Here is a 20,948-nt window from a genome sequence, read left to right as displayed (position 1 = left end):
GGGAAAGCTGAATTTGCAGCTCAGAACAGAGGGCACAGCTGGCAGGGACAGAGGGGAGGGGCTCCTGCCCCAGAAATGCCAACAGCAGCTGAATGGATAATCCTGGAGTTGCAGGTGAAGATGTTTGAATCCCAGATTTGAATCCCAGATGAAGGCTCCTGCTGTTCCCTCGCGGCAGGGACCCAGATCCTGGTGTCACCACCCAGCGATGGCCCTGGTTGCAGCTTTGCTTCCTGCCCAGGTCTCTCTGAACACATTTTGCTTCATAATTTTCCACCCCTGGTGGATCAAGACTGTGACCATCACTGCTCCATGGGTGGTGATTACAAACCTTTCTGCTCTCGGCCTTTCTTTCCTTCTGACACATTTTTAAGTATTATTTTTATGCTTTTATAGTGCTATAGATAATAACCAAACCAGTTCCACACCTGCCTTCCATTGCAACCAAACTGTTCTAAAATAAACCCCACCTGTGGATTTGTATTTACAAACACTGCTCAGTGTCACTGCAGCCCCAAGTGATTTACAAGGACCTGAGTCAGGGACAGCTCATGCTCAGGTGTGTCCCTGCTGTTCCTCAGCAGCCACTCGAGTGCACACTGAGTTCTTGGTTTAACTGCCAAGTTAATACCAATGACTTGGCAGAATTAACTTCTGGTAACAGATTTCACACTCAAACTGCCTTTGCCACACCAAGAGAAATCACATTTTTAACAAAGCCAGAATTCAGTAACAATCCTGTTAACTCAGCAGAGATGTGCATTAATCCCTCAGGCCTCCTGAGCCTTCAGGAGTGCTGGGGAAAAGGGGCAGAGCCACTCCTGGATGAGTGAGAGCACCTCACTGCTGCTGCAGCTCCCAAGCTCCAGTTTGTGCAGTGACTTCAGCACTCAGTGCAGCTGCTTTTGCTTTCCAGCAGCAGTCCCTGCTGACTCTGAGCACTTGAATTAGTGTAAAACAGAGCTGGGAACTCGACTGGCAGCACCTGGAGAGCCAGGCCCTGCCCAGCCCTGTCCCCACACACCCAGAGAAGCCACCACACTCTCCTCTGACCTCCAGGTACTATTTGAGGTATAATGTAACAACTCCTTCTTAAGGAGAAAACCCTACACTGACCATTATTCCCAATGGGTTTTGTAGTTATACATTTAGCTGATTTAGTGGAGAAAAAAACCCAAAAGCACCCAAACTCTATTTAGCAACAGTTTTTACCAGCTTAAGCTTTCACTGGACCTGCATTTACACTACCACTCAGCTCACAAGACAGCATATGTTAGGCCAGAGAGGGAGAAAACCCTCCTGGGATTAAGGGATTTTTTTTCCATGCAGCCAACTTATTTTTTTTAAATATATTTTAGTCTTTTTTTTGTTGTTGCCATATAAAAACTATCTGAAAACTTTACCAGGACTGCACAAGTAACCACCAGGGCACGTTTTGTTCTACCTGTGCTGGAGAGAGTGAAAGCATGGCTAATGAATAGCTGCCCTGCCGGGCTCCGAGGGGCCGTGTGTCCTCAGGGGGCAGCAGCAGGCTCCTCCTCAGCCCCGGACAGGTGCATGAACAGCTCCCCCAGCTCTGTGACCTCGCTGTCGGCGCCGGGAGCGCTCCTGCTCTCCCTGTCCTCGATAAAGTCCCACAGGCGCACCGAGTTGAAGAACTGCAACAGAGAAAAAGCTGCCTGAGCACCAGCCAGGCAACACAGCGCTGGCCTGGGCAGGCATCTCCTCGCTAAAAACCAGCCACGAGCTGAGATCCCAAAGCTGGGTTTGAGCTCAGGGTGACAGCCAGGCTCTCGTGTCCCACAACGGACAGTGAGGGGACACAGCTGGGGCAGAGCCACCACCACTTCCTGAGGTTTTGCACCTTCCAGCTGCCCTTAGTGCCAGCACAGGAGAGCAGCTTTGAGTTCTGTGGGTGAAAGCTTTAAGGGCGGAAAGGTTTGGACTGGTTGAAAAAACAAAGCAATGACATTTTGCAGTTAAATGCGAGGCACCTGTCTCCAAGGACAAACCTTTGTCCAAGGAACAGGGAGGTGCTTTCTGCACTTGTCCTGCGTGGCAGGAAGCATTCCCAGCAGCACAGGGGCCCCTGCCAGGAGCTGTGGGTGACAGCAGGGACTCCTTACCCGCACAGTGCCCTCGGAGCTGAGCTGCTTCCTGGGCTTCTCAGGCTCAGCTCGGGTCCCGTCGGGGTAAGCGTGGAGGTACAGACACTTCCCTCCAAAGGGACACGTTCCTTTCCCTTGCTCGAAGTACTTGCAGGGCTTTTTCCTGAGTTAATTAGAAGAGAAAGGGTTATTGCCTTCAGACTGGAGGGGAAGGAGATGCAGTTCAGTCCCCACAGCCTCAGTGATGCTCTGGTAACACAGCCAGAGCTCTGGCCTCCCATTCCCGAGCTGAGAGCAGTGGAACTGTTCCATTTTCCTTCCCTGTCTGTTATCCTCAGTCACCAACAGCCTTCCAGGCAATTATGGCTGAGGGATCCACAGAAGCCACACGAAAACAGTTTTGGCAAGTGAGCTGAAATAGCTTCAACATTTCTGAGCACAGGGAGGCTGAATTTCTGAAATACCATTACCCAGCCACAGAGTGAAGCAGAAGTGTGACCAGAGAGGAGGAGCTCTCTGCAGAGTGGTCTGTAATTATATTAAGTTTAAAAATAAAGGCTCAGCAGTTGACTGAGTCTTAGAGCAGCTAAAGAACAACGTGAGGAATGTGGGTGGTTGCTGAACTTACCCCACTCCCTGCTTAAATGCTTCAATCAGCTCATTCTTCTTCTCCTGCTCTTCCACCCAGTACACGCTGGGGATGACAAACTCGGAGATCACCCGGCACTCGGGGCAGGACCTGCAGGAACAAGGCAAAACAGAGATGCTCTGGTACCTCCACAAATCTGCCACAGGCAGTGAGGATCCTCCCCAGGGAAAGGGGATCTTTGTCACCTCCTCCCATATTGGCACAGCACTTTGTGTGCATTTGTTGGGAGTTCCAGTTGGAATAACCCAATTCAGGGCACCCAAGGCTTGTGTTTGTTTCTGGACTTGAGCAAAAGCAGCAGGGATTTCTTCAATGTACAGAAACAAACTGTTCTGTGAGTGCAGCAGGAAGCCAAAAACAAAAATTAAGGTGTCTGAGCCTTTTGAAATGCCAGGAGCTGATGGTCACGTCAATGAAATTTGGACTTAAAGTTATTTCCCACCTTCAGCATGTTTGTAACTTGAGAGATTTTCAAAGAAGGAAACTTCCCTAATTGGATGTTTTAAATTCTCTCATCTGAGGGGGAATATGCTTGGAACACATTTTTTGTAGAGCTAGAAGATAAAGGAATTTGCTTTTGACAGATAGAAGTGTGGTTTGTGGGACATTTACCTGGAGCAACCTGTAATTTAGGGAAAAATGCTGTAATTAAGAACATACATAGGAAAAAATGGGGTTCTTGGTTTTGCACACAGGTCAATGCAAGGGGCAGACCTGTGCAAGGTGCCAGTTGTTCCAGAGTCTGCTCTGCCCTCTGACTACACAATCAGAGAGGGCTGAGCTGCCACTGGCCAAACCTCCCATGCAGGGCCACGGAATTAAAGGAACTGGCACCAAAGGACACCCAGTGCATCCTGCTGCTTGTGCAGGCAGCTCTCTCAGCCAAGTCCTGGGCCTGGCCAGCACCTGGAGCAGGCTTTGCTGAGCTCTGTCCCATCTGCAGCTGCAGGCTCCCCTGTGAGCAGGTGCAGCCCCTGTCAGGCCCCAGCACTCACTTGATGATTTGGTTCTCAAACTGCTTGGCACACCTCCACTGGCGGATGCAGGACAGGCAGTACGTGTGGGTGCAGTTGGACAGGATCCCAAACCTCCTCTCTGAGGCTGAGGGCTTCTCATACACCACCTCCATGCAGATGCTGCACACCTTGTCCTGGCTGGCCTGGATGGCAAAGGCCCTCTCCATGTCGTGCTCAAACGTTGCCATGCACATCTGTCAGGGGAGAGAGTCACCGTGAGTGCCAGCCTGTCAAAACAAATTCCCTCTGGGAAGGATCTACTGCAGGGAAATTGTGCAACACTCACTGAGGGCATCACTCCTACCTGTCACTGTCAGAGTTTAATTTAAAGAACGTTAAATTCAATCACGTATTTCAGCCTTCAGTGTTCTCTCAGCTGTCAGAAATAAAGATGCCAGGGTGCTTCATTCACCCCTTTCTGCATCTCTGTCAGAGAACAGGGATTGAATTATTTGATGCTTCAAACATCCCAAAAAACATCTCACTGAATAGGTGCCACACTCAAGGTGTTCCTGTGATAATTAAGGCCACGTTCATTCACCAGATGATAGCTTTTACCCAGTTAAGGAATTAGTGTCTTATTTCAGGCTTTCCTAAAGCACTTCTCATCCCAGCAGTGACAATCCACAACTCCCACAGCACTGCAAGGTGAGCTGGTGACTCAGTCAGAGACCTCCCAAAGGCATTCTCCTGTTGTGGGAGAAGGCTGCAGGCCAGTCTCTGATGATGATGAAATGGGAAAAACCACAAGCTGCTACCTGCAGCATCACTGCCAATTCAGCTCCAGAGGCTTGAGCTGACCACTCTTAGCACCATTTTCTAGACAAGCAGTACAACAGCAGCTCTTTGCAAGGAGCTCTTCTGCAAAGCCCATCTTCAGAGCAGCCAGCCCCAGCCATGCCCTGAGCAGAGCAGCTCTCCCAGCCCCCTTTACCATCTCGTGGGCCTTCCTCTGCTCCTGGTCGAAGGGGTGCAGCACCTGGAGGCCGCAGATCTCGCAGAGCTGCCCGTGCAGGTAGAGGCAGCGCTCCCCGAAGTGGCAGGTGCCTGCAGCAGCGTAGGGACACAGCTGCTCTGCGGCCCCGGGGCAGCCACCAGCCGCTGGCTCCTCCAGCCCGCTGCAGATGGCCTCCAGGTACGAGTGGGGCTTGGCCTCCTCGCTGTCCCCAGGGTCACTGCAGCACACCACGGCCCCGGAGGCACTGGGGGCGCTGGGCCGCTGCTTCTCCTCGCTGGAGCCGCACAGATCTGGAGGGACAAGCACAGGGCACTGCACTCAACCCCCACCAGATCCTTTCTCTCCAAATTCCAATTTTTCTTCCCAATGGAATCTCATCTCTGAGCCCTTTGTGCTCATGAATCACAGGGATTTTCCCAAGCTGCCTACTGAAGAGTTCAACTGTAGTGTTTATTCAGGTGCTTTCTGGTCACAAATAGACTAAAAAAATCACAGAATCATTAAGGCTGGAAAAGACCTTCAGGATCATCGAGTTTGATGAACCCCCCCTTTGTCACCCAGCCCAGAGCATTGAGTGCCACATCCAGCCCTTGGTAAACCTCCAGGGATAAGGACTCCATTCCAGTGCCTGACCATCCTTTTCATGAAAAAACCTCTTCCTGATGTCCACCCCAAAGCTCCCCAGGCTTGAAGTTAGTTCCTCTTGTCCTGTTGCTGTCTGGGAACAGAGACTGACATTCCCCCACTCCATCCTCCTGTCAGGGTGGACAAAACACTTCCCTCTCATCCCTCAGGCAGCAGAATGGAAGCAGACACTTCACAGAGCCATGGAAAAGGATGACAGGCAGGAAGGAGGCTCCAAGATGGAGTTCTGGCTGGCCTTGAAACTCGGACAATCACAGGAGACACCACCTCCCTCCCTCCCCGCAGCCCCGGGGAGAGCAGAGCAGCCTCCCACTCACTTCTGTCCCGGAGCACCAGCGTCCTCTTCTCCCTCCTGCTGCGCGGGGCGGCGGGGCCGTGCTCGGGAGGCGCCCGGGGGCTGCCCGGGGCCGCGGGGGGCGGCGGGGCCGCGGCTCCGCCCGCCGCCGGGAGCCTCACGTGGTCATACCTGCGGCAGGAAAACCGGGATCAGGGCACCGAGACACCCAACCCGACAGCTGCTCTGGGCAAGGAGAGGATCCCAAACATCCGGCGGGACCGTGGAGACACCCCAGTAAAACGCGGGAGACGCTCCAGCAGGCAAGGCAGGGAACTCTGAGGTGAACTCCAGGCTCCTCAGCCAGCAGAGAATTCCTCCAGAAGGGATCCAGGGGCTGCTCTTTGGCACATCCCTAATGGATCCATGCCCGGTATCCCCTAGTGCATTCCTCTGGGAGTTTAACCCTGGAGACTGCAGGGAAAGCTGTGGAACTGCTCAGCCTCTCCATGGCCTTTCCATGAGCACCTGCAGCTCTGACTGCAAGAACTGGATGGAAAACACACGTGAAACCCAAAACTCAATTTCGACAGAGCAAACTAACCCCTGAAACTGAGCCACAGCAAAACTCCACTACTGGAGGAGAAAGCTGCTTTTGGCTCTGGCAAAACTCGCATTCAAAGAGTGATTTCATTCCCCGGGTGCTCTCTGCTCGCTCTGTGCCTGCCCTGGGTTGAAGCTGACAGGAGAGGAGCCCTCCCAGTGCCCAGGGAGCGGGGCTTACCTGCAGCGGGAGCCGTAGGCACATTGCCCCTTCTGGTAGTACTTGCAGATGGTGGAGGATTTGCTGGTGGCCAAATCATGGGAGAACAGGCACTTGCTTCCCTCCCGACACACGCCCTGCAAGTAGTACCTGTGGAGAGGAGCGGGTCAGAGCCGGCACTGCCAGCAGCAGGAACGGTTTGTTTTGTTTTCACAAATCCGAATCCCCGAGGCTGGAAAAGCCCTCCCAGCCCCATCGAGCCCAAGCTGTGCCCGATGCCCACGCTGCCCCCAGGACAGAGCACTCCATGGTCACCTCCAGGGATGGGGACTCCGAACGTCCCCGGGCAGCCCCGGCCATTATCCATCCGAGCACCCTTTCAGTGAACAAAACTTCCATAAGCAGCCTTGGAGGAGCCTTTCCAGGCTGACCTCGCTTGTTTCCCGGCCGGGACCCCGGGGGAGAGCGCGGGGCTGGGGCAGCGCAGGGAAGGGGACAAGGGTGGCTCTGGGGGCATCCACGACCTGCGGCTCGGCGCGGGCCGGCCCCGGACGGAGCGTGGGGGAGTGGGAGCGGCGCCAGGGGGCTGTGAGGGCGCGGGGCAGGGCTGGGGGTGTGTGAGGGCTGAGAGAGCTCCGGGCCCGGCCGGGCCGCGCTCACCTGCACGTCACCTGCTTCGTGCTCATCGTGCCGCCGCACTGCCGGGCCCGGCCGGCTCCTCGCGCAGCGCACGGAGGTTCCGCGGCGCGGGGGGCGTGGCCGCGGCCCCGCCCCGCGGGCGCGTTTCCGGCCGGCCGGTTTTTGCCGGCGCGCCGGGGCCATGGCGCTGCTGCGCGTGCGCCACTGCCGCGCTCTGCTGTACTGCCGGCGCGTGCCGCCGCGCTGCCCCGCGTGCGGCGGGGACCTGCGCTGCGCCGGGCTGGCCGCCGCGCCTGTGCGCCTGCGCAGCCCCTTCCGGCACGGCCACGGGCAGCCCCGCGCCTTCCTCATCAGGCCCAGCAGCGGCACCTTCCTGGAGTAACCGCCAGGGGGCGCTGCGGGAGCGGGGGAGGGCGAGAGGGGAAATGGGAGGAGAAAGAGGAGGGAAGGGGGAGGGGAAAGGGAAGGGAAATAAGGAATGGAAATAGGAGAGGAAAGGGGAGGGAATAGGGAAGGGAAAGGGGAGGGGAAAGGGGAGGGATAGGGAATGGAAAGGGCAGAGGAAAGCGGAGAGTATAGGGAATGGGGAGGGGAAAGGGGAAGGAAATAGGGAATGGAAATGGCGGGAATGGGGAATGGGAGGGGAAAGGGAAGGGGGCGGGCAGTGAGAGGGAATTAGGAGGGAAAAGGGCAGGAGAGGGGAATGAATGGGAGAGGAAATGGAATGGGGAAGGAGAGGGCAGGTAAAGTGAAGCGGAAAGAGAAAGGGGAAGGAAATGAAATGGGAAGACAAGATAGAGGGAAGGACAGGGGAAGGGGAAAAGGGAAGGAAATGGGAAGACAAGAAGGAAGGACAGGGAATGGGAAGGGGGAAGGACAGGACAGGGCTCACAGCCGCTCTGGGAATGCAGTCACCCTTCTGCGGTGTCCGGGGGCTCTGCCTGTGCCGGGCTGGACGGGGACACTCGCGTCCCTCAGCAGCCCCTCTGCTCCTCTTCCAGCGGCTACGACGGGCACAGCGACCTCCACGTGGGCATCACCAATTCCCAGGGTAACCAGCCCCGTGTCCTCTCGAGCCACCCCAACTGCCCTGGGAATTCCAGCTGGGGTTATCCCGGGATGGGGTCATTGGGAATGGTCTCACCTTGCAGCAGAGCTCCAGAGCAAATCCATTGCCCTGAGTGGATTAAACAGGCATTGAGTGGAATAAACAGGTGCCTTCCACCCTTGGAATGAAACGCTAGGCTTGCTTTAAAGGAATTACAGTTTAATTGAGTTTAACATGGTTTTTGCTAATTCTAAAAACATTTTTAAAAGCCACATTAAAAATCCTATTGGGTTCTGCCTAGAGTAGGCCTACCCTGCAAAACATAATTTCAGATGTCTATTTAATCAAAGCCAGGTTAAAAATGAAGCCTGATTGTCCTTAAGTTGCTCTGATTATTAAAAGAGCCAAACTTTTTTTCCAAGCACGCTGTGAAAACGAGACCGGGTTTTTTTCTGGAAGCCAGCCCTGCATTTCCTACTGGGCTGATGGGAAGCTGAATCAGAAAAAAGCCCCACAAGGGCTCAGTGTGTGTTCCCCAGCAGCCCACTGCTGTGTTTGCAGGCGTGGTGTACAACTACGACCAGGAGGGTGTGCACAGGGCTGGCAGTGGCTGGGAGCAGTGCATCAGCATCCCCCTGGTGCAGCCGGACATGTGGGAGCTCCTGCAGCACTGGGACAAGCTCCTGGAGGAATTCTCCTTGGAAGAGGCCTGGCTCCCTCACAGGTGTGTAGGGGGTGTTTGGGATGAGGGTTGGGGCTCATTCAGAGCCTGGTGTCCTTGGGGACACACGTTCCTGGCTGCCCAGCCTGGATCACTCTCAGCCTGGCCTGGCTGGACAGAATGTTCTGAATTTTAAGTAAAACCCAGCTGCTGGAAGGTAAAGGCTCTAAAGCAAGAAGTGGCTTTAGGGAATTTTGCATTAAAGCTTCAATTCAATGAAACATTACCTGCATGCTGCTGAGTATGAAAGTCCAGGCACAATTCCACAACTATTTTTCTAGGTTTCAGCAGTTTGAGGTGTATTTGCATTTAAAGGCTGAGCAGGATTCTTGCCCAGCTGTTGTTTTTGATATCAGTGGTGAGAAATGGAAACCAGACTGATTTCCAGCTCTTGTGGTGACAGAGCAGCTCTCCAGGAAAAGTCCTGGGATTGTCCCTCAGTGAGAGCAGCTGTAAGAGAGTCTGGGTGTCACTGGATGAATATAACCATAATATAAAAGAAAAAAAGCCATTAAATCTAAAGCATTTTTTAGCAATTCTCTATGTGCCAACTACAAAATTTCAGAGATCAAATATTACCCCCCTAAATGAGATGGAAAATTTGATTTAGAACAGAATTTTTAGATGTTTATAGAGCTGATAAAGCCAACAGAATTTGTGTCGCTTTTACAGTTCCAGGTAATATTAAAACTGCCTTGATGTAAAAAAATCACTGGCAGAAGGTCAGAGATGTGTGCATCCCTTCTCCAGGCCTTTCCCTGGTTTCCATGGGCCACCTCCTGACACAGTGACCTTTTTCCACAAACACACCAGTGACCACTGAACTTAAAACAACTCTTCATTAAATCCTCTGCTTATTTTTCCAGTGCACAGGAACTGCACCAAACTAATCCTGTAACTCCTTTGGGTTCAGGCCAAGCCTAATTCTGGTTTTCTTGATAGCTTTTCACTTACTGAAGGGTAGTAGAGAACATGACTGATAGAAGGATTTTAAATGAACTCCCACACACCCGTGGTGGCACACAATTAACTCTGGGGCTGCAGGAAAGAGCTGGTAACAATAGCTGGAAGAGCAAAGGTTAACAAGGTAAAAGCCAAATAAGAAAATAAGAACTCATTTTTGTCAAATCTTTCAGCCCTCTCATTTTATGCTGAGAGTTCAGGCTGGGAAGCAGCACTTGTGATGAATATATTGAACCACTAGGACCCAGGGAAAGTTCCAAGAGAGGCTTCCTTGAGTAAACATTCCCCAAGAGTGGTGCTGAGTGGGAGTGCCCTGCTGGAGGTGTTTGGGGCAGTAGGGGTGCCCTGCTCAGGAGGTGTTTGGGGCAGGGGGGTGCCCTGCTCAGGAGGTGTTTGGGGCAGTAGGGGTGCCTTGCTCAGGAGGTGTTTGGGGCAGGGGGGTGCCCTACTCAGGAGGTGTTTGGGGCACTAGGAGTGCCCTGCTGAGGTGTTTGTCTCCCCAGGTACGAGGAGCAGCAGCACAACTGCTTCACCTTCGCCCTGGCCTTTGTGAACCGCATGCGGCAGGGCCGGGGCCGGGAGCCCCTGAGCAAGGCCCAGTTCACCGAGAGCTTCCTGCTGCCCCACACCAGGGAGGCCTCCAGGTACCTCACCCTGCACCAGCAGCTGGCTCACACAGATGTCTACATCGTGCCCTTGGCTGAGCAGGAGCAGGACAGCGTGGCAGCAAACCAGAGCTTACTGGAGTAGCAGTGGGAAAGGAAGGTTTGAGGCTCCACAGCTCAGGGTTTAGGGTTTAATGTAGGTAAAAACACCATTAACTTCACCCTGCACCTCTGGGAGGGATGAGGATACTGAGATTGTGCATTCCAGTGAAGTAACACACACACAATGTACACACGGCCTACAATTGCCATGGGAACTGTTCCTGTGCAAAAACGTTTTCTGATTTAGCATTCCCTGTGTGCTCTGTTCTGCAAAGACACTTCACCCCAGAAATCAGAACTGCTGTGGAATTCAGGGCTTTACAAATGGACTGTGGGAACTTCAGCTGTAGCAAACCAAAATGGCCTTTTCCTGTCACATTTGTTTACTGAGTGAAGAAAAGGGAACACTGCTTGTGTGCTGCTGAAATCCCAAATCCCTGTCTGTTCATTTCCTTTCCTTTAATTATTAATAAATATACCAATAAATAAATCCAGACTCTTTGCCCATCAAGATTGCTTGTTCCATTTTAAACTGCATGGTAAAGGAAAGAAGCAAAGGTGGAATTCAGATTCTTGAATGTAAAGCTGCAAATCCTAATGGAAGAAACACATCTCACCTAGATGGGGAAAGGTGCCCAGACCCCAGAATAAATTTAAATTCTGGGAAGAGTTCTTCAATTCTGAGCTGTGACTGTAAAAATAAGTTCCAGGGTCCCAACTACAACAACCCAACCTCTTCTCAAATCCAAATCTCAATTCACCAACACTGTGAAGTCAGGTTTGTGCTGCCACAGTATCAGAAATACCATTCCTAATGAGTGCAGTGTGGCCACCACTCAAACATGCATCTTTTTCTCTTTTATTTTATATTTTGAGTTGGGACACAGCTTTAATTTTTTCCCTTTCATTTGTTCAGTTACATTTTCTTCAGTAAACATGGTATACCTCATTTTAAACAGCATTTATATACACTCACCAAATGAGTATGTTGGTAGAAAATGTTCTGAGGCAACAATTCATCACAGGATCAGGTACAAAGCAAGAAGTGGTTTTTAAAAACTGAGGTTTTTCTTGTGCAGTCAGTTAAAACTCATCCTGCTCACTGCGCTCACGGGAGGAAACCCAACGAGTCACGATCAGCTCCTGAAATAAACCCAACAATTCTTATGGAAAACACCCCAAAGCTACAGGAAATCAGTGAGGGATGGGGACTAGGTCTGTAACATTGGTGTGTATTATGTGACCACTGAGATATTTTACTAGATGACTGTTCCTGAAGTGAGCTGAACTCTCACACACTTTGCCCCTTTTATTTCTGAACTTACCTTAGCCCTGCCATCTCCAATTTTTTTAGAAATCTCTATTTGCCCATGCAAATACTTACATGCACAGCATCAGCAACATTCACATTTAGATTAGAAGATTTTAAGTCTATAGAGATCCTGCAATGCACTTTTCATGACTTGGGGCATGAAGGAATTAAATTTGATTGCAGGCATGTGTGCAAAACCCCAATCAAGCCAAAGAACAAGGCACAGTTCTCCCAAGGAGCTGCAAAAAAGCAGGAACCACTCACCTGAACTTTGATTCTCTTCATGCACTCTGGGGTTGACATCTCCTCTGCAGTCATGTCAGAAGGTCTGATCAAATAGCACAGCATGAGCTCCTGGGGGCAGCCAGGAAACACAGGAATTTCAGTGCATTGTGGAAGCACCATGAAGCTCACACAGAAAATCTCAGGGAAATTTCAGTCCCACTGCTCAAAAGAAAATCCTGGGAGATGGAAAGGGCTTTAAAAACAGAAGTGGCAATCAGGAAACAAGTGTCCCTTGGGTCTTCTTGTGCTTCCTCACACAACTGTTAACATTCCTACATGTGGCAGAACTTTAAAAATTATTATTTAATAATAATTCTTCCAGGATTCATCTGGATATTAACAAAGGAAACGTTTCTCCCTACTGGCAGCTCAACATATTGTTCAGCAGGAAGATTCTCTCCCCAGCCTCACTCCAAGTCCTGCCCTTTGGAGCCAAACTTTATCATTCCAAAGCTGTTTTTACCCCAGAACTTGTACCTTAGAAGCATTTGCAGTTGTTCTGTTCAGCCCAGAAAGGGACATCCAGCTGAGGGGTCTGCGAAGGGGACCTTCAAAATTATCATCCACCAGCTCAGCAATGACAGAGTAACTGGAAAACACAGCAGGCAGGACAAGTCACAGAAAGGGAATTGCCATTTTCTGAAGACAACTCAAGAACTAGAGGCTAAAAACTGCCATTAAACAATCTGCCAGCTTGCAGGTTGCAAGCTGTGAAATTGAGTCTTTTTTCTATAAGGAAAAGAGGAGAAATACTGAAGTTGTGGATGTGCCCAATGGCACCTTCCCTCCCCACCCTTCTGCTGTTTGCTCTTTGTTAATGCCAAGCTGACATTTATAATAAATTAATAATCTAGGAGTACAACCTGACTAGACAACAAATAAAGACAATTATCATCCCTTGAAAGTTCTCCCAAATTACAGAAATTACCCAGACCACATTTTTTCTAAGTCAGTATTAAAAAATCCAATTACTTTCCTGAGTGCACCATCATATGAGTACTAAATCCACTGCAACTTGTAATTTTTAATGCCTGTTCTTTAAAATCAAAGAGATGGTGCCATTTAGCTCTTCTGCTGAAAGGATTTTCACATTCCCAGCTGGCAAAGGAATGAGCCAGAAACACGAGTGTCAAACCTGGCATGGTAGAAGGGGGGCCCTTTTCGATACAGCACTGAAATGACAGAGAAACATCTCAGTTAGATCAGGGTTTCCAGGAGTTTAATACCAGGGCCCAGCAATATTGTCAAATGTTTGGTAAATTTTAATTACACAAGACAAAGCTTCAACTCTTCTGAATTCTGCTCAGAATGAGGTTGTCCCAGCAAGTGGAGAGAGGCAAGAGCAGCAGGGGGGCTCAGGGCAGGTCAAAGGTAAGGGAGAAGAAGCAGAGGAATTCGCAATTATTGTAGGAAAGAGGTGAGGGTGGAATTTTTTGGCAGGGATGATGAATTCAGCCAGAGCTACACACTGACCTAAAGGACTTGCTCAGCACAACCCCCAGACTGTGTCACCACTTCAGCAGCATTAAAACAGCTGCTGGGTAGCACACAGCCAAAAATACCTCACTTAATGCACATTCTTCTGTAATAACAGGCATTACTGCACTGCTTATGTTGACATGAGCTAAATGGAGCTCTTGAATTCCTTACCAAGGACACCACTAATTACTTCTGTAATATTAAACCCCCAACTAATAATGAAAAAAGCCAAGTCCACTCTCTATCTCCCCCAAAAGCCCCACACAAAGAACCAGTCTAAGCAGTAAGTTCAGCAGAAGTCCAGCTCCTCTCAGATGGGATGAATGAGGTGCATGAACTTGAATGTGAATTGAACAGGATTCAAACCTGTTACTCTAGAGACACTGCAGGAGATGTGTTTAGAAGGGGACAGAGAAAGTTGGGAAGTGAATTTCAGTGCAATCCTGTCGGAATTATGAACCTCATGAAACACACCAGACCTTCCAAGCTGTCTCTTCACCTACTGGATATGGGATGTTCCTTTCCACTCACATCCCAACATCACTGCTAACCCCAAATACCCTTTGCCAACTCCAAGCAGCAAAGGCTGCTCCAGTCCTGCAGCTCCTCACTGAATTCCTCTCTGGGCCTGGAGCTCTGCCTTGCCTGGAGGAGAGGTGAGCAGGAAATGATCCCATTTTTGGGGAGGTACTCACAGAGATCTGTGCCATACTTCAGCCCCACCTTGGGTACCCAGCCCTTGCCCCTGAAGTAGTGGTAGGCCATGTAGGTGGTTTTGAAATCAGGCTTCACCTCACTGAACACTTCCCACAGCTTCACAATGCTCAGGGGCTCCTGCAAACCACACAGCAAGGTCAGTGCACTGATAGAAACCAGCCATGCTCTGCTGCACAGCCAAATATCAAATGTCACACCAGCCAAAATACCAAACGGCACAGGCTGCTGCACAGAGCACCAACCACAGACACTAAAACACAGAACCCCTCCATTCAAGACAGAAACCTGGTGCTCCACTGAGTGGGCTTTTTAGGCAGTTCTCAGTCAGCCCCATAACACCCCAGTTAAAGGAAAGGCTGACAAATCTTAAACTAAAAGCACAGGTTTGAACCATTATGGCATTACATGAATAGAATTAATAGATGTATTACATGCTAGAATTAATGTTTAAAACTCCAAGGAATTTTGCCATCTCAGGTGTGATTATTCACCATATTATTTCTACTACATTTCTTGCCTAAGTTACAACAAAAATCCTTTCTCTGCAGACAGACAATGCTTAAAGCTTTCAGACCTGTATTTCCTAAACAGAAATACCATTACTTGTAAGAAAATCTTCCCAATTCCTCTGTTTGGTATTTCCTCCTCCAGAATTAACAGCACAAATCACTGCCATACAGGTAAAGATTCAGACCAAACCATATCCAGAGAAAAAGCATCCCCAATAATCCAAAATTAATCTCTTACCTCACCGTAATAAATACTTAAACATCCCAGAGCATACACCAAGAAAAAAGCCTGAAAAAACAAACAGTCAGTTTAACTGATAGCTACATTCCTCCTGCAGTTTACACACAAAGCCTGGCAAGAATAAAGGCTTCATTAATTAATTTTCTACAATGTCATCCCTGCTGAAGGCACGGTGTTCAAACTAATACAGAAGTATATTTAGAAGCAGCAGAACTCAATCAGGACTCATATAAATGTTTTACTCCTGATATTTCTATATTTAAGTCCTGTCACTGGTCTCTGTGTCAGTGGAATTACTCACCTAAAGCAAATAGGATTGGACCCTACTTTTTAACCATCTCATGTAATTATCACAGCTTATTAAAGCTAAATTTAATGACTAAGACAATCCAGGTACTTAGGAGATACAGTAGGACCCGGTATTTTAGAAACATGCTTTAAGTGACACTGTAACAGATTAAAGTTTACTTTTTCAGATGAAAAGCAAATTAACTTGCACTGTGCTTCACACCTACCTCTTCCAAGCTGAGTTGTAAGTACTCAAAAATCCTAAAAGGGTTTTTTCTGCATACTAATACTTCCTTCTTGACAGGCTACAAGGAAAAAGTGACTACTATTAAAACGTTGAAGTGGAAAGAATACTGAATTCTGAAAGTAGCTTTTTCTAAAAGGCTAGGATATTTTTCTTACATTCTCTTGTGCATGAGTGGAATCATCTTCAGGACAGGAGCTTCCTTCTTCCTCCTCTTGCACCAGCACATACTCTGGAGCACATTCCCTTGAATCCATCCCCTCCCAAGCCCTCTGCTCAGGGCTCTGCTTCATCTCACAGCCAGAGAGCACAGGAGGGTCTCTGTGGGAGGAGCCTTCAGCCATTTCCCTGGGATCCCCCTGTTCCTGCTGCCCGGGATCCCCCTGTTCCTGCTCCCTGGAGCCACTGCCAGGACCCACGGCTGCATCTCCTCCCTCCTCAGAGCCCCCGTTCTGACCCTCAGGGCTTTGGGCAGATTTCCTGCTCAGTTCTGCATTTCCTGGCTTTGGGTCCCCTCTGGTGCAGCTGTCCCCAGTTTGTTCAGCCCCATCCTCTCTGGAGAAGGGCAGCCCCAGGGGTTTGGTGTAATTCTGCAGGATTTTGGTGATGGAGCAGTCGTCGAGGCCCTGCTCCTGCAGGACACTTTTAGCCCACTGCACACGGCGCTGGTACCTGGGGAACACAAGAAATGAGCGATTCCAGGGATTCCATCCTTTAATTAACACTTTGAAACCCCAGAAGGTTTGGTACAGTTCACAAACATCCCCCAGCAGCTGCTGGGCACAAACGTGATCGATGCAACGGGGCTCCAGCTTTTTAGGGAGTCTCATGAACATCAGGACTCTGCAGCCTCCTGTGCCTTTGTTTGGCCTTTTCGATTTCTCAGGCAGCAAACAGCATTGCTGAACCCTGCCCAAGCTGCTGTGCAGGTTCAAGGAGCAGGAACCTCAGCAGGCACAAAGTCCCTTCTCCCATGAAAGCCTTAAGCCTGAATTCCTCACAAAACCACGCTGGAATTGCAGGATTAAAACATGGAACAAGAGCCCTCTCATTTCAGCTTTTACACAGCCAAGGAAACAGCAATGGCACAGCAGAAACACCAGAGGAAAAATCTCCAGCAGAAACCAAAGCCCTCAGTTATATCCCTGAGAAATGACAACAATCCCATCACTGAGATACTGACAACTCTCAGCTACTATTTCTAATATTTTTCAATTATGACAGAGTTTTCAGTGCCTTTTCAGTTCCTTCCCTTGGAAAGTAACATCAATACCCAGTTGAAACATGACTTCACTTTGTGAAAGTGCAAATATTGTACAGCATTTTTTATTTCCCTGAACAAAATCCTCAGGCAGCAATTTCAGCCCAGGTAACAAAGACAATTAAATGCAAATTCCATGTGTCAACACAAATACAAGTCCCTCTGCAGGCCCCTGATAAAGCTGGATAATTCAGTGCTGTACTCTTTGTTATACAAAGACACTCCTCTCTGTCCTATTATTTAATTACCATTTAATTTGCACTTGCAGATCTCTAGTGAGGCAGAGCATTTTGTGCACCAATAAAATCACACTTTTATTGATGCTCAGCATCTGCAAGCAGTAGTAACTGCAGTAGCATTAGCAATAATATGGTTACTGTTATTCTTACCTAGAATTGAGGGCTGCAGGAGCATATTTTTCAAATTTAAGTGGATTTTTAAAATTATCATAAGATTAAAACCAACTGAGTAACTCACTTGCACATGCTTAATAGTTTATAAACTGTTTAAGCACAAAAAAAAATGTGGTCCATGTACTCTGTTTTGCTAAGTGTATAAACTATCAAGGTTAACTTAAAATTGTAATTATACTTAGCAATGATACTTTTAAAAAAGTGAAATATCAATGTCTTGTAAAAGGTCAAGAGCTGCTTCAGCTACACCATAAAAATCCCATATGGAAATGGAGAGATATTTTAAAAAGCCTGCCCCAGAAACTTATTTTCCTCACCTGAAGAATGTTTATTATGTAATTGTTATTAATTAATTACCCATTCTATGCATGCACTCAGCCTTGGTTTCTATTCAGCAATCAACACCTACAAGCTTACATGAAAAACCACCCTGAGTATCATCCCCTACCCAGTTTCTACTTCTTCTAAAGTGATTTTTAAATGAAATATATATAATAAATAAGATATCTATATAATATATATTATAAATGAGAAGAAATAGAAGCAAGTCACCCTCATTATTTGTACAGCCAATAACCTGAAACCCAGTATTAGAAATAGAAACCAGAATAATCTGTTTCCTAAAAAAAACACGAAAAAGGCAAATTAACTTACTTTTGTGATGTAATTATGGGCATGTTTGTGTTAATACCTGTGTAGAGAAAAATCAGACATTGTTTCATCAATATAAAGATGGTTTTGTGTGATTTTGATCACTGGGGTGATTTGCAGCCTTGGAATTGTCCCCATTTTGAGTCCTCAAAGCCATTTTGGTCCCACTTTTCAAGCAGGGACACAGCAGAACCAGGAAAGGTACAAATGTAGCAGCCTGCATAGAGAATTTTCTCCAGATAATTATGGAGGGACAGGATAAAGCCCAGTCATGGCCACTAGGACTTCACTGTCATGGGAGAGATGAGTAAAAAATGAAATTTTATATAAACAGCCAAGAGCAGACTGAAAACTTCATCAATACTTCCTTCATCATTTCAGAGACACCAAAATCTGCAGATTAAACCCCAGGAAAATAAGGGGGGAAAAAAGCCCCAGGATGATCCCTTTACTTCAGTCTTCCCAGCAACAAGTCAGTGAAGGTCTGGGAGAATGCACTAGGGATTATCCACATGGATTTCATATTGTTGGATTTTTCCTAGGCACGAGAGAAGGGGAGAGAAACACAACCTTCACCTGATCCAATCCAGCAGATTGTCCTTCTGCAGGTCATTTATAAAAATATAAAGATACACCTTCAGTGAGTGAGGAAAGGTGAGAGGAGCTACCAGGGCAGTGCTGAGGTACAGAGCCCCCATTTACCTCTCCACTTGGCCACCAGCAGAGGATCTGAAATGCTGAACACTGGCCTGCTCCTGGACAGGATCCCTTTTCCAAAATAGCCCTGCAAAGGACAGGAAAAACCCCAAATTATCTCATGGCACAGCAATTTACTTCTTTCCCAGTTATAAAATGTGGAATGGTGAGATCAGCTGGAACAAAGAGCTGAACTCCTGTAGCATTTCAGCTCTGCCTAAGCTTGTTTAGCTGCTGGTGACTGGTTCAGTATTAAACACCTGATTTAACCAAGTGTTTAAATCCCATTTAGCCTGGAGAGTGTTTGGTCTTCTTCCTGAATTCTAAATATTTGTCAGCCAACATCTCCCAGCAAATGTCTGAAAATAACACCTGAAATCAAAGAGATACCACTGCATTGGAATGCTCCTGAAATGGTACTCAGACACAAATAACTTAACACTTAACTTGTTAACTTAACACAAAAACTTGACTCTTAACACAAAAAACTTAGCTCGTTTTACACAGAAATAAATCACTCTGAAATGAAAAAAATAATACAAGCATTTATAGAACATTAATATTTCAACTCCCTGAGCTCTAAAAACAAGAAAATGCTTTGAAATGTTGCATGAAATGTTGAAAGGAGACATAAACATGAAGGTTTTCCAGCTGTTCCTTAGCTCACAATGTCACTTCATTCCAAAATTCATTTGCTTGGATAAGAAAGACTTTTCACATTTGATACAGAATATAGTTTTTTGTACTGATTTCAGGAGAGAAGGGAAATATGGAGAATCACAGGAGACTGGAGGGGCAGGAATGCATAAAGGCAGCAGATTTGAACCAGCATTATGTTTTACCTGCATTTAAAACACAACAAATATCGTGCAAACAGGGTGCAGCACCTTGTTGTAGAGCTGTTCAATATCCTCGGGGTTCCTCACAATCACATTGTTGTTAATGATCTCAGCCTGGCACAGTCTGAAATCCTTCCCCCCCACATCCACGGGAAAGGGAGCCTCATATGACTCAAAAACTCTTCTTTTCCTTCTTGGGGGGTGAAAAACTGCTTCTGCCATTTCTTAATCTGTCCTCCTAAAAAGTGGAAAGAAAAGATTTAACACCCTGGAATTAAGGTGCACCCATTTTCTGTGTTTCAGCAAGACCCCCTTCTACAATAGCAAATTCTCCGTGGATCCTGCAGGGTGACACAGGTTTAATTCTGCAACTCTTAAACCAAACAAACAAACACAGGCTGGCGTGTGCTGGAGATCTCTGATCTGGCTCTGGGGCATCCAGGGATGCTCCACAGCCTGGGGTTTATAAAGAAAACTCCAGTAATAAAGGAGTAAAACACAGGAATAAAACAGAGGAATGAGCACAAAAGCAGGAACCATCCAAGTGCGTAAATATGAACCAGTTCTGAGCAGCGTGAGCTGCAGGAGCGCTCGGACAGCGCTCTCAGAGCAGGCTGGGATTGCTGGGCCGTGTGGGCAGGCCCGGGGCTGCCTGGGAGCTCCCGTGGGTCCCTCCCGGCTCGGATACTCCGGGATATTCCCAGATTTCTGTGCCTGGCACCCACGGAACACATCCTGGAACGGCCGTGCCTGGCAGCATTCCCTGCCTTACACTGAGATCCCCTCAGGGCTGCACCAGGATCCCCTCAGGGCAGCACCGGGATCCCCTCAGGGCTGCACCGGGATCCCCTCAGGGCAGCACCGGGATCCTTTCAGGGCTGCACCGGGATCCCCTCAGGGCTGCACCGGGATCCCCTCAGGGCAGCACCGGGATCCTTTCAGGGCTGCACCGGGATCTCCTCAGGGATAGCCAGGCTCTGCTGCGAGACCCGGTCCGGTCCCGGTGTGTCCCGGTGGGCAGTGCCTGGTCCCAGGGTGTCCCTGTGGGTTTGAGGGGCAGTGTCCGGTCCCGGTGTGTCCCGGTGGGCTCGGCCAGACCGAGCCGGGCCGTTCCCGCCGCCCGCGCGCGCCACGCACCGTCACTGTCACCGTCACCGCCGCGCCGCCACCGCGCCTGCGCACTGAGCCCGCGAGAGAGCGGCCCCGCCCCCAAAGCGCCTTGGCCCCGCCCTCAGCCCCGCCTCTCCCCATCCCCGATCCCGCTCCATCCCCGCCCCGCTCCATTCCCGCCCCGCTCCATCCCCGATCCCGCTCCATCCCCGCCCCGCTCCATCCCCGCCCCGCTCCATCCCCGCCCCGCTCCATCCCCGCCCCGCTCCATCCCCGATCCGCTCCATTCCCGCCCCGCTCCATCCCCGATCCCGCTCCATCCCCGATCCCGCTCCATCCCCGCCCCGCTCCATCCCCGATCCCGCTCCATTCCCGCCCCGCTCCATCCCCGCCCCGCTCCATCCCCGCCCCG

The 20,948-nt window shown here is 49.2% G+C and overlaps 3 protein-coding genes across 6 annotated transcripts; 1 reads left to right on the top strand and 2 right to left on the bottom strand.

The window, feature by feature from the left end:
* Positions 1-1,190: 1,190 nt before the first annotated feature.
* Positions 1,191-7,193, bottom strand: MKRN2 (makorin ring finger protein 2). The gene is made up of 8 exons (XM_014869777.2): positions 7,074-7,193; positions 6,435-6,563; positions 5,694-5,842; positions 4,708-5,021; positions 3,753-3,967; positions 2,737-2,847; positions 2,127-2,271; positions 1,191-1,658 (listed from the first exon to the last, which is right to left on the bottom strand). Exons 1-8 carry the CDS (start codon positions 7,097-7,099, stop codon positions 1,515-1,517), a joined length of 1,233 nt encoding a protein of 410 aa, XP_014725263.1. The 5' UTR covers positions 7,100-7,193; the 3' UTR covers positions 1,191-1,514.
* Positions 7,194-7,206: 13 nt separating this feature from the next.
* Positions 7,207-11,002, top strand: MKRN2OS (MKRN2 opposite strand). Of its 2 annotated transcripts, none has more exons than XR_015806125.1 (4): positions 7,207-7,430; positions 8,054-8,103; positions 8,662-10,173; positions 10,241-10,337. XR_015806125.1 is itself a non-coding variant. In XM_014869775.2 (4 exons), the coding sequence occupies exons 1-4, from the start codon at positions 7,234-7,236 to the stop codon at positions 10,532-10,534; spliced, it is 657 nt and encodes a 218-aa protein (XP_014725261.1). In that variant the 5' UTR covers positions 7,218-7,233; the 3' UTR covers positions 10,535-11,002. The 2 variants fall into 2 exon arrangements, 1 of the variants encoding a protein (XP_014725261.1); XM_014869775.2 differs by having other exon boundaries at positions 7,218-7,430; positions 8,662-8,824; positions 10,288-11,002.
* A 332-nt stretch (positions 11,003-11,334) lies between these two features.
* On the bottom strand, positions 11,335-20,615 carry TSEN2 (tRNA splicing endonuclease subunit 2). Of its 3 annotated transcripts, XM_014869774.2 has the most exons (12): positions 20,564-20,615; positions 19,475-19,664; positions 18,594-18,675; positions 17,895-17,931; positions 15,725-16,238; positions 15,550-15,627; positions 15,032-15,082; positions 14,263-14,401; positions 13,224-13,260; positions 12,566-12,677; positions 12,068-12,157; positions 11,335-11,634 (listed from the first exon to the last, which is right to left on the bottom strand). In XM_014869774.2, exons 2-12 carry the CDS (start codon positions 19,646-19,648, stop codon positions 11,575-11,577), a joined length of 1,374 nt encoding a protein of 457 aa, XP_014725260.2. In that variant the 5' UTR covers positions 19,649-19,664; positions 20,564-20,615; the 3' UTR covers positions 11,335-11,574. The 3 variants fall into 3 exon arrangements, 1 of the variants encoding a protein (XP_014725260.2); XR_015806124.1 differs by lacking the exon at positions 20,564-20,615 and having other exon boundaries at positions 13,061-13,260; positions 19,475-20,543; XR_015806123.1 differs by lacking the exon at positions 20,564-20,615 and having other exon boundaries at positions 12,068-12,281; positions 19,475-20,472.
* Between the last annotated feature and the right edge of the window lie 333 nt (positions 20,616-20,948).

Source organism: Sturnus vulgaris, chromosome 11, assembly GCF_052056855.1.
Source record: "Sturnus vulgaris isolate bStuVul1 chromosome 11, bStuVul1.hap1, whole genome shotgun sequence".
Taxonomy (NCBI): domain Eukaryota; kingdom Metazoa; phylum Chordata; class Aves; order Passeriformes; family Sturnidae; genus Sturnus; species Sturnus vulgaris.
This window is presented reverse-complemented; position numbering and strand designations above follow the sequence as displayed.